This window comes from Apus apus, chromosome 1 (genome assembly GCF_020740795.1).
Source record: "Apus apus isolate bApuApu2 chromosome 1, bApuApu2.pri.cur, whole genome shotgun sequence".
Taxonomy (NCBI): Eukaryota; Metazoa; Chordata; class Aves; order Apodiformes; family Apodidae; genus Apus; species Apus apus.
The window spans coordinates 2,253,750-2,266,874 of NC_067282.1; the positions used below are offsets into that span (position 1 = coordinate 2,253,750).

General features: G+C 42.4%; 1 protein-coding gene across 1 annotated transcript in view; it reads left to right on the top strand.

Annotated features, from left to right (window-relative positions):
• UVRAG (UV radiation resistance associated) overlaps window positions 1-13,125 on the top strand; it is a 113,851-nt gene that overhangs the window by 14,179 nt on the left and 86,547 nt on the right. The window contains exons 2-4 of the mRNA XM_051608689.1: window positions 7,278-7,395; window positions 9,286-9,320; window positions 12,139-12,300. Of these exons, the coding sequence (XP_051464649.1) occupies window positions 7,278-7,395; window positions 9,286-9,320; window positions 12,139-12,300 (315 nt within the window). The remainder of the gene's footprint in view (window positions 1-7,277; window positions 7,396-9,285; window positions 9,321-12,138; window positions 12,301-13,125) is intronic.

Sequence of the window (13,125 nt, forward strand, 5' to 3'; positions counted from 1 at the left end):
CAGCTGCCTCATACTCCTGCCTTGCTCTGCCCTGCCTTTGTGGTGGGCACATCAGTGTAGCTGTGGTGAATCTGATGGGAGGAACTCCCAGCAGTGCTACAGGCTTGGGGAGGAGTGGCTGGAGAGCTGCCCAGCAGAGAGGGACCTGGGGGTGCTGGCTGACAGCCAGATGAACATGAGCCAGTGTGTGCCCAGGTGGCCAAGAAGGCCAACACCATCCTGGCTTGTGTCAAGAATAATGTGACCTGCAGGACTAGGGAGGTGATCCTGCCCCTCAACTTGGCCTTGGTGAGGCTGCACCTTGAGCCCTGGATGCAGTTCTGGGCACAGCAGGATAGGAAGGACATGGAGGTGCTGGAGAGGGTGCAGAGAAGGGCAACGAGGCTGATGAGGGGTCTGGAGAACAGGTCTGAGGAGGAGAGGCTGAGGGAGCTGGGGCTGTTCAGCCTGGAGAAGAGGAGGCTGAGGAGAGACCTCATTGCTCTCTACAGGTCCCTGAGAGGAGGTTGCAGTGAGATGGGTTTTGGCCTCTTCTCCTTAGTGACCAGCAACAGGACAATAGGAAATGGGGTCAAGTTGCACCAGGGGAGGTTCAGGTTGGATATTAGGAAAAATGTCTTCACAGCAAGAGTGGTGAGGCCTTGGAACAGGCTGCCCAGGGAGGTGGTGGAGGCACCATCGCTGGAGGTGTTCAAAAAATGGGTGGATGTGGTGTTTTGGGAGATGGTTTAGTGGTTAGGGGTTGTAGGGTGGACAGTTGGACTTGATGATCTTTAAGGTCTTTTCCAAACTTGATTCTATGATTTTAGTTGATACTTAAAATTAACTACCTTCTGCCACTTGTAGCTGGGATAAGTTCTCTGACCCTCACCATGAGGCTGCACAGCTGAAACACTGTGTGGGATGGGATCAAGTGCCTAGATGCAGAAGGCAGAGGTGGTATTTTAGACAGAGGAAGTTAAAAATTATGATATCTTAGTGTTGAGGGAACTAAAGCATGAAGGGACTGGGCAGTTTCAAGCCTTTTAAACCTCAGAAGACTTGGAAGACTGAAGAGTTGTGGGATCATCTGATGAAAAAGTACAGGATTGACAGGGATGTTGATCAAAATACTTTAGCAGCCTGACTGGTTTATGGCCTGCAGTAAATCTGGAGAGGTTCCCAGAAAGCCATTGAATGGGAAAACTAGATGCATTAAACAGCTGATAATAGTTCTTCAGAATGATGAAAATGGAGTGCTGTTCATTAATAAGAAAAAAGATCCCAGACTTTGGAGAGAAGCTGGTGAGTCCCGAGCATGGATGGTCTCACTTCACTCCATAGCAGCTCTGTCAAGATGCTGCTGATGAATTCAGTTGGGTTTTGTGGCTCTGCAGGCAGGAGAGGTGAAGCCTTGTGGTTGGCTCTGCTCTTCTAATCTCACCTAATGCTTTCCTGAGCAGCCTTTCTGCATATCTTTGGGATCTCTGTATATGTATAACCTGTTAAGTCTTTACCTCCAGCAGCATTGTAAAAAGACAAGCTGCTACTCAGGGTTTCTTCTTAGGGAAAATTAGTGGATCTCTTCTCATTTGTACTAGTTTATTTTCAAGGTAGAAGGAAGCACTGATTTATTTCATGTAGGTCAGCAGAGAGTTGCTGTGTAGCAGTTGTTTTTACTCAATTACAGCTTAGACTGGGAATTAAATCAAATGATAACAAGGCCTACCATGTAATTTCACTGCTCGATTGACTTTCTTGCACTCAAAGGACTAGAACAATTGTAATCAAAATAACTTGTGTGTCACAACCCCCCTAAAATGAGCTGTTAAACCTGTTCTACTCCTCTGCCAAGCAATGATCCAAATATACCATCATTCAGGCTGTGTGTTCTGAATTCAGAGCTGTTGGGAAAATTAAATACCCTCTTAAATAGTATCAGTCCTTCTTGTCAGAGCTTACCTAAATCAGTGCTCTGCTGGAATACAGCTTTTTTTTTGCAGTAGGGTATCTCACTAAGATGCCTGCTGTAGTGTCTGAAATCTTCAGGACTGTGTGGCTGACAGGCTGTCAACTGTTGGAGGAGATAGCAGTGAGAATTATCTGTACTCATCTGCATATTTTGCTTATCTTTTTTAAGGAAACTAGATCCTGCACTATCAGCTTGCAAACACAGATGGCTTGTTTTAAGTTATGTGACTCACGAGGCTGCCAAAGCAATTATGTTTTATAGCACTTGTATTTTGATTTTTAAACAGGGTTTTTTGGAGTGGCCGTTCTGGTTGCGTGGCATCTCATCTGTGGGGAATCCCTCCTTGTGATGAAGATTTCTTGGTTCTTGTTATAGAGATCAAATAGCTGGAACTCGCCTCTAATGAGAAGTGACTAATCTTTCCCACTTCATCAGAAAGAAAAAGGAAATGAAAGAACCAGAGATTATTTACAGCTTCTGTATTTAGTGTAAAGCTTAATGGGTCACTTCTCCATCAAAAGTTGCTTTTGCAGTTTGAAATACACTGATACCACATGGGGAACCAGTTTTTCCTTTGCCTGTGCAAGTACCAGGCTGTATCAAGCTCCTCACATATTTTAAGCTGGTGGTTTCATTTCATAAAATCCTGGACTGGTTTGGGTTGGAAAGTACCTTAAAGATCATCGAGTTCCAACCCCCCTGCATGGGCAGGGACACCTCCCAGCAGCCCAGGCTGCTCCAAGCCCCATCCAACCTGCCCTTCAACACTGCCAGGGATGGGGCAGCCACAGCTTCCCTGGGCAACGTGTGCCAGGGTCTCATCACCCTCACAGGAAATAATTTCTTTCTCATTTCTGACCTAAATCTCCCCTTCTCCAGTTTTAATCCATTCCCCCTTGTCTTCTCACTCCCTGCCCTTGTCCTAAGCCCCTCCCCAGCTTTCCTGGAGCCCCTTCAGGCACTGGAAGGTTCTCTAAGGTCTCCCCAGAGCCTTTTATTCTCAAGGCTGAACACCCCAACTCTCTCAGCCTGTTTCCAACCATGTATCATCTTTGTGGCATCCTCTGTACTTATTCCAGGAGTTCCATGTTTTTATGCTGGGGCCTCCAGAGCTGGACACACTACTCCATGTGGAGTCTCACTAGAGCAGAGGGGGAGAATGACTTCCTGGGCCCTGCTGGCCATGCTTCTTTTGATGCAGCCCAGGACACAGTCTTGTCTGTCTTTGGCTATTTGTTGCTGCCCTGTTCCCCTCTTTCATCAGCACAGCCACATTGTGAACCATATTGAGGAACTGATCTGCTGAAACTAACCCAGCAAAAGAGAGGTGGTTAGTTTTCATCCAGATCAGTTCCCCAGTGTGAATCTCTGAGCAGCTGCACAAGAGGTTATTTGTGGTGGTACAGATGAGGAGGGTGATGCAGCAGGGGTTGGCAGCAGGGCAGTTTGGCTGATGCTGGTGGTAGCTGAACTGCAAGACAATAGATTTTGTGTTTCCAGTCTTCTAACATCTCAGGGAAAAGTGATATGAATCACATAGGAGGTAACACTTAATAGAGATTTGAAAATTCCCTCAAAATTTGTCACAGAACAGCAGCCAACCCTTGATGAAGAATTTTAGAGCCAGTTTAAATTGTATTTTTGATAGGTTTTCATAGCTGATGGCCTCCTGGTTAAAGCTAATTACTTTGGTCAGGAGAGGTTAATTAACTCTGCTGCCTCTGTAGAGTTCTGACAAAATCTAAATAATGCAACATAATATGAGTGATAATGTAGTTGGGAAACAAGAGGGTTTATTTGCAGGATCCAAGTCCCTCTGTCATCATGACCTCATCCTAAAGAATGTGAACAAGAAAATTCTCCATGTAATTGGAACCTTGTTCCCTATCAGTGAGGCTAAATGGACAGGTAATGGGACAGGAGGGAGTAAGAGAATGGTGACTAAGTTTGTGATTTAAATGGACATTCTTTAGCTGTTGCATGTTGGGTCCTGAATTGTGTTGTGATCTTACAGTTCCAGTTTAATGTTCCTCTTCAACTGGTTTGGGAGAAGTGAAACTTTAGACTTTGGGATACATTCCAGACTTGGAAGGGTGCAAAGAAGTCACAAACCATGGAGATAAGAACTCTGCTCATGTCCAGAGAAGCAGCTGTAGGTTATGACACTCTACAGCTTTTTTTAAACCTCATTGCATATAGTGAAAGATGAGAAACTTGTTTGGTTTTGCGTGAGGGCTACTTCATTGTAACGCTCACACCAGTTGCACAATTAGTTTGTAATCCTAGAAGGACCTGGAGAAAGTTGCCCTCTTTGTTAGATGCCATGTGGTCTGTTCTTGGTTTATAGGGTATTTAAAAAATATAATAAAAAAATGAAGGGATGAATGAGCATGGTAGGTGATTGCTTTGAATGCTACTGAAGTTAATTAAAGGGGAGATAAGTCACATAAAACCCTGAAACAATTCTGTTCTTTATTAGGGGTTGGAAGGGACCACCGAAGATCATTGAGTCCAACCCCCCTGCCAGAGCAGGACCAAAAAACTAACAAAACAAAACAACAGCAACAAACCACAAACAAAACAAACCAAGAAAATGTAGGGCAGATCACTCAGTCATCCAGACAGGTCTTGAAAGTCTCCAGAGAAGGAGACTCCAGAACCTCTCTGGGCAGCCTGTCCCAGGGCTCTGTCACCCTCACAGGAAAGCAGCTCTTCTTCATGTTGAGGTGGAACTTCCTGTGCTTGAGTTTGAATCCATTGCCCCTTGTCCTGTCACAGGGCACAGGTGACAAGAGCTTGTCCCTGCCTTCTTGTTGCTCTCATGTATTTATAGACATTAATTAGATTCCCCCCTCAGCCTTCTCCTCTCCAGACTAACCAGCCCCAGGTCTCTCAGCCTTTCCTCATCAGACAGATGTTCCAGTCCCTTCATCATCCTCGTAGCCTCTGTTTGACTCTCTCAAGTAGATCCCTGTCCCTCTTGAACTGGGGGAGCCCAGAATTCTTACTGGGGTGGCAGTGTATGTTCAAAGAGACTTCTTAAGGAGCGTTGAAGCTGCTTATAAAAATGAGTCAAATAGAGCACCCAGCCTTGAGGTTAGATTTGAAACAATATGCAAGGTCCAGATAGTGTTTTTCTTTGTGTTGTCATTTTATATACCAATTTCTAATGAAAGAAGGCCATGTAGTTCTGCAGTTGAGCATCTTACAAGTTGTTTGTTTTATTTTTTTTTTAATTTTGTATCACATGTATCTGCTAGAGATATCTGGGCATCCCATCTCAGCTCTGTTTTTAGTTGAACTCATAAACAGACTTTGCAGGATCCACTGGTGGTTTTGAGTCTGTCACATGAACAAAAATCTAATATTCCTCTTATATATTTCCAGGAAGGAAAACTAATATATCACTTAAGTGATATGAAGTGATACAAAGTGTCATATTGTGATTCCAAACCAGATAAATGGTCTTTCAACTCCTGTTTAAAAGCTTTTTGGACAAGCTGCAAATAGAAAAGTTGTCTTTTGGTTTCAAAAGCATTTTAAATCTTCTTTGGGTCAAAGTGTTTCTTTTAAGGAGGATCCAGACTTAAAAATTAACAAGCTTCTGGGAAAAATAAGTATGCTGTACAATGAAATCTGTGGTAAAAGGAGGCAGTAAAGCAGCTGTTTGAGGCTTGTAGGTGGTTTGTGGTGATCCAACCAAAAAGGATAGGGAGCCATTTGTCAGCATCTCCATGGTGGATGAGTGAGACATTGGTAGGTTGGGAAATTGGTTGGGAGAATGTGATACTGGAGGATTTGGTGAGAACTTAATATGTTTGAAGTGGCAGTTTGTTGAGTTCTAAATTCATGGTAGTCTGTTTTAGGTGTGCATGGGGTTTTCAGGGTTAAAATAGGAACCAGGCAGAGCAATGATTTCAGGATGATTGGCCAGTTCTACAAAATTGGTTTGTTAACTAGTTAAATTTAACAAGAAGGTAGTAATATTAAATATTTGTCTATTAAAGCTATTTGGCACTTGGGGGTAAGGGGGGGAGGGAGAGTTTGATTCAATCTGATAATTTGCATTTGAGATACAATATTGTAGCAAACTAGTACAGTGTTGGAGTTGGATGAAATAACTTCAACTGAAGATTTTAGTGACATATTCCAGTGTATTCAATTCAAGAGAAAAGGATTTCCACAGCTGGAGAACTGGGTCCAGTTCTGGGCTCCCCAGGTCAAGAGAGACAGGGAACTGCTGGAGAGAGTCCAGGGGAGGGCAACGAAGATGACTGGGAAGTTGGAGCATCTCCCTGATGAGGAAAGGCTGGGAGAGCTGGGACTGCTCAGCCTGGAGAAGAGAAGGCTGAGGGGAGACCTTCTGAATGCCTGGCAGTATCTCAGGGTGGGTGCAGGAGGATGGAGCCAGACTCTGCTCAGCAGTGCCCAGGGACAGGACGAGGGGCAACGGGCACAAGCTGGAACATGGGAAGTGCCCCTGAAAGATGAGGGAAAACTTCTTGCCTGTGAGGGTGACAGAGCCCTGGGACAGGCTGCCCAGGGAGGGTGTGGAGTCCCCTTCTCTGCAGATATTCCAGCCCCTGGATGCAGCCCTGGGTGATGTGCTCTGGGTGATCCTGCTTCAGCAGGGGAGTGGGACTAGATGATCTCTAGAGGTTCCTGACAATTCTGTGATGTGGTTATCCAAGCAGCAAGTAGCTGACAGACATCACAGATTTGACTATGCCCTTAATTTTCCCTGAAAATCTGCGTATATCTTTCTGATGCATTTTATTTAAGGATGTTACCTTGGTCTCTGGGATTACTGTGAATTCAGGAAGCTTTTTGCAGCCTGTTACTGGTGGCTGTGTATTAGGGGTGGTTTGTGTTGGAGCTCTTGGTCCACTAGGACTTGTTGAAAGTAGCTTTGGCTGGCAAGTGTTTCCAATATGATGCTGCAGAACACCCAGGTGACACTGCTGCTGTTTGGTGCTAAGAATGTCACATATTTGCTTGAAACTGCTCAGATAGTTGGGATGATTTAGGAATGTGGAATAAAAATTGTGCATAGTACACCAATAAGAATGGCTCATTTTGTATAGTTGGCTTCATCTGAGCTCGTAGGTGCTGGTTGTTGCTTGTCCAGCCAGTTCCTTCTGTTCCTGTTGAATGCTTATTGTTCACACCAGCTTTCTGCCAAAGAAAACTGAGCGTTTGGTGGGGTGTTTCTGACAGCGGGGCTTTGGAAGACACTGAAATGCTTTAAAACAAAAAAGAAATGTTGAATTTCAGCCTGAGAAAGTTTTTTAACTATTTAGTTTTGCTTTTTTTGTCTCATTTTTAGCGTCGGCTTCGGCATCTTCGGAACATTGCTGCAAGGAACATCATCAATAAGAATGGTTATCGCCTCTTGGACACGTACTTTACTCTTCATTTGTGTGATAACACCAAGATATACAAAGGTAAAACCAGGCTTTTTCAGTTTTTTTCCTAGTCTTCAAATTCTTAGGTTACGAATTCTCTCTCCTTCCTTTGCCTTGACAACCTGCTGCCATTGTTTGCATCACGTGCTAACAGTGGAAAAGAGCTTTTTAATTTCTTGAGCTTCATAAAAGCTTTAAGTCTTAGCAGGCAAGGAAGCAAAACAGATGACAGATTGGGTAGAGCCTCTTAAATCAACCTATTTTTGTTGTTGCTCTCCTCTCCCCCCTACTGATAATTTAAGAATTTTGGGAACTTCCAGGAACACAGACAAGTGAAAGGTTTTGGAGCCTTAGTTGTGTTGTGTGGGGAAGAGTGTGTACCAGGTATTTTACAGAGCATCAACCAGTGCATCCTGTCATCAAAGTTTTCAAAAAATAGGGTTGTCAGCCACTGACACAAAGCATCCAGGCATCTGTTCTGCTTTTGAGGACTCTTGGAGTGTTAGATCTCATTTCTCTTTAAGGCTTTGCTCTCCACTACAATTCTTCATTGGGGAGAGTTGTTATTAAAATATATTATTTTGTGCTTCTTTTGATATAAGCAACAATTGGACCTTTCCAAACAAATTTTGTTGGTTTTTCTTTCTAATTTTTATTTTCAGCTACTGTAGCTGAACCTTCCTTTTTTTTTTTTTTTCAAGGGTTGTTATTGTAGGATAAGAATACATAACTTGAGCATGCTGCCTGAACTCTTGTGGTGGTTGGTTGAACCTGTAACTGGTCATTGTTGCTTCAGTGTTTATTATACAAAACTACTCTGCACTTTATCCAAGCTTTATCCTTGGACTCCAGTGGACTGAGGTTTCCTGTACAAAATCTAGATTCTAGCCTCCAGAGCTGTGTGTCTACTTGAGAGAGTCCAGGGGAGGCTACAAGGATGATGAAGGGACTGGAACACCTGGCTTAAGAGGAAAGGCTGAGAGACCTGGGGCTTTTCAGTCTAGAGAGAAGACTGAGAGGGGATCTAATATTTATAAATATGTGAGGGCTGGGCACCAAGAAGGCAGGGACAAGCTCTTTTCACTTGGGCTCTGTGATAGGCTGTGGGGCTCGATTCAAACTTGAGCACAAGAAGTTCCACCTCAACATGAGGAAGAACTTCTTTACTGTGAGGGATACAGAGCCCTGGGACAGGCTGCCCAGAGAGGTTGTGGAGTCTCCTTCTCTGGAGACTTCCAAAACCTGTCTGGATGCCTTTTCTGAGTGATCTGCCCTAGTTTTGGTCCTGCTCTGGCAGGGGGGTTGGACTTGATGATCTTCAGAGGTCCCTTCCAACCCCTGACATTCTGTGATTCTGTCTACCTAAAGACTTTAAGCTCTTATTTTGGCTGGGATAGCCGAGGTCCATATGTCAGCAGTTGCTTATTTCCATTTAAATACAGGGTTCTTGGCACCTTGATGAGGTAATTTGGCTGTTCACTTTCTAAGCATCTGGAACAGGTCACCCTTGCTCTTCAGGAAAGCAGTACAATTAGTTTACCCGTGCTGCACTCCTCCAGGAAAGATGTTGTATGACAAACTAGGCACTTTGCAAATGTCATCCAAATACTCTAAAGTACTAGGGCATGTCCTTTCCCCAAAAAACAAAGCCTCAGTAAATCTTGAGGATTATCTTGGGTAGAAAGATGAAATGTTAAATTTAAAACATGGCTTCTAATAATTAAGTGTGGATGAGTGCTTTTTAATCAAAAGCATGACAGCATTTTAAAAGTCTTTCTCATGAATCTGTTACTGATAAACTAGACTCACCAGTATTTGTCTTCCATGAGTGTTACTTATTTTAGCTTTTTCTATTTCAAATGCTAAGATTTGTATCAGTGTTTAAGTAATTTAAAGGTGTTCTTTTTATTCTTTTTTTTTTTTTTTTAGAGTTCTATAAGAGTGAGGTGATCAAGAATTCTCTGGTAAGTTATTTTAATATGGAAAAAATGTCTATTGAAAATGGTATTATTGCTGCAATACATTGATTTCCCTGCTGAATACACCAGACCTATTGAAAGTGTTATTTCTACTCTTTAGCTCTGTTTGGATCATCATGTTCTCCTCCTTTTCAGGTTCTTTTCACAAGGGTTGGAATAGCAAGTTATTGAATAGTAGAAATGCAAGTCCATTTTCCACTATCTGAAGGGAGCCTACAGGAGAGCTGGGGAGGGGCTTTGGACAAGGGCTTGTAGTGAAAGGACAAGGGGTGATGGTTTTAAACTGGAAGAGGGGAGATTTAGGTTGAACATCAGGAAGAAATTCTTTGCTGTGAGGGTGGTGAGACCCTGGCCCAGGTTGCCCAGGGAAGCTGTGGCTGCCCCATCCCTGGCAGTGTTGAAGGGCAGGTTGGATGGGGCTTGGAGCAGCCTGGGCTGCTGGGAGGTGTCCCTGCCCATGCAAGGGGGTTGGAACTAGATCATCTTTGAGGTCCCTTCCAACCCAAACCATTCTATGATTCTATGAAAACCAGTGACATCTACAGGTTATTCATGCCCTGGTTAGCCATCTGGACAAGAGAGATTCTTCAGCCTATGGACATGGACCTGACAATGCCTGAACCATCTTCAAGGTCCCTTCCAACCAAAATTATTCTGTGATGATTGTGTGATTTTAACAGCTTTGGAGTAATGGTCTGTTGGTGCTTCTGCATATGGGATTAAACACTCCAAGGTTAGGGCATTTGCAAGTGAAAACTCTTTCATGCTTAAGTTAAACTTTACAATACATGTAAATTTTAAATGTTAAATGTTAAAAATGCCAGATAAGCCAAGTAATGTTAGCTGGATTTTTTTTTACTGATTTAACTTCATTCTGCATCTGAGAATCATATTCATCATAACTCAGGTTTGTTTAGAGTTCATAGTTTGTTTTCTTTTTTGTTCCTGCTGGTGTTAGCAACAGAAATAGCTGCTTTTACTTAAATGTCTTATGAATTACTTGTTCAAAGAGCACTTGAATATCGACTTTGCTGCGAGTAGAGATTGATTAGAAGCTCATGCTGTGCAGTTTAGCAGCTCTGGTGTAGAGGCAGAGGCCCTGGTTGCAACACCCCCCAAAAAAGGGAGAGTCAAACAGTGTTGTAGAATATATCACTGATGTCTTTGAACATCTTTTTGTTGTACAGGTGGATGGTAAGGAGCATGTACCTGCATGTAGAAACATGTGGGTTTTGAAGAGCTGAACACTTTTAAGAAGCTGAAGTTTGAAAACATCTTAGAGTGTTTAAGTGTTCCAGTTCAGATTAGTGAAAGGATCAGAACTGGACAGTTTATGACAGCTGAGAAGGGTTAGGTATCTTTGTGGGAGAAGGATGTTGCAAGTCTTGTGCAAGGAAGTTTGAAAACCTGCTGAGGAGGCTTTTTCATGTTTGCATTAACAAGGTGGAACTGCAGCATTTATAGCACGTTGGGCTGATGTTCTATAATGGTTTGAAAACCTGAATTGGAAGTAAAGTTCTCTGCATCCTCTAGGCTGTTAACTTGTCTAAGAAACAAGTTCCTTGAGGCTTCAGGATGTTGAGTTCTGGCTATTCTAAATCAGAAAAAGGAATAAAAAAAGGGAATCTAACTGAAGGAAATAACAGATGAATGACATAAAAATCTAAAAATAAGGTGTCTTGAGAAAATTCCAAATGTCATCTCTGGATATTTTAAAAGCCTGCTACTCTAGTGCCTTAATAGCTACCAAATATCCCTTTGCCTTAGGAAAACTTCTTAACACATTCCTTCTGTAATACTTACTGGGCAGCTTAGTCTCTCCCTTCTTTTCAGAGGCATCTTACTCTAAATTGCACAATACCAGCTGAGAGATGCTTGGCCTGTTCCAAGCACTTAAACACTAGGAGGCAAGACTTGTTCTTTCATGGGAGGGTGGGTTCCTAGCTTTGGCTTTTGTTTTTGGAGGAGATACCATTGCTGTGTGCAAGAGAGAGGGAAATCATATATAAAACACTTTCCCATGTCTGCATTTGGACACCTTGTGGTTTAAGGGCTGTGGAAGTCCAAAAGTTGGTATCTGGCTCTTGGCACTAGTAGTGTTGGATTGACATGGTTCGGTTGCAGCTGGGGCCAGTTCCAATGGTTTTCATAAATCTTCAATGTAACTGTTAGCAGAGATGAGTGCAAGTTCTTGGAATGACTTGTGTTTGCAAATCTGAGTTCCAGTGGAGCAGATATTTGCAGTTTAGCTTCATGTGTGATGCTTCTGTAGAGCTTGAGATGCAAGTCTCATCTCTTGGAGTGAAGAGGAGCTCTTAGTGACAACATCTGAGGACTGCTGTCAGCATCAGTCAAGAAGAAGAATGTGAACAAACCTGCCAATAAATTATGCAAATGTAATTATTGAGCAAAAGATCAGTGTTTAAATTAACACTTTTGCAATGTAAGCTATACTCTGGTTTTCAGAAGCTGAATCATAACTTGGAAAGGAATGTTACTTTCACTTTTAAAGTTCCTGATTTGACTCAACTGAATTAGTAAATTCTGAAGTAAGTTCTTCAACATCTTGTAAAGGTAGCAGAGCCCACTCTAAGCTTCTGAAATACTTGTAGCTTTTAACTCAGGAATTCTCTCTAGAAAACACAATAAGGAAGCAGCAGAGCCTCTTGGCTTCAGCTCTGTGCAAACCTTGAAATGGCTGGTCTTCATTATTAAGGTTTTTAAATCTTTGACATGGACTTTCTGAATTGTCAGTTTTAGAACTACTTTCAGCTTGTTTTTATCCCTCTTTGAATGCCTACAGAATCCAACGTGGAGGAGTCTGGACTTTGGAATAATGCCTGATCGTCTTGATACCTCTGTCTCTTGTTTTGTTGTGAGGATCTGGGGTGGCAAGAAGGAGCACTTCCAGCTTTTGATTGAATGGAAGGTCAATCTAGATGGGTTAAAATACTTGGGCCAGCAGGTAATGTAAACATGTTTTCTCTCAGCTTTTTCCCAAAGTAACAAAGCATCTGGATGAACAAATATATGGAATGAGAAATGAAATGAGAAAGGAACTGAATGCATTTGTAGGGCGTATTTTAAAGTTGGATTGCAGAGGTTCAGGGTAGCTTGGTGCAGAGCTTTAAATCTGGACTTGACTGAGCCTCTTAAATGACACTGTTAGCACTTTAAATTGCTTTAAATTTAAATTTGCTTTAAATTGCAAAGCCTGGATTCAAAGAAATAGCAGCATGATTGTACATGTAGTTAAATGAACATGGATCATCATGTGTATTTTACAGTTGGAATCCATTCTCATGGGAATTTCATCCCATCAAAGACCTTCAGTCCAAGTCAGTTACTAGATAAGATCTATTTTGATTCTGGGATTTGTCTCTTACTAGTAGCCTTCTGAAAGAGGTGAAAAGTGAGATGTTTTCTGTGTTGTGGAGGTCATAGTTAACAGTGGCTTAAAAAGAAATCCATGCTACGTAAATATTAAACCAGCCAAAAAGTACTGTGTCTTTTAAATCAAATAGATTGTCCTGATTCCAGTGGGCACTTCTTGATTGAATAATTGATCTGTTCTAAATTGAGTATACCATATTTTATTTCTCACTTTAAAACTAAATTATTTTATTATTATTATTTTAAATTGGCATATGTTTTAAAACCTGGGAAGAAAGCTTTGCTGGGAGTGACTGCTCTAGCTCCACATTGTGCTTTGATCCTGGCTGACTCAGTCACACCCTACCAGTGGTGGGGCTGGGAGAGAGTCAGAGGAGCAAGAGTGAGGAAAAATTAA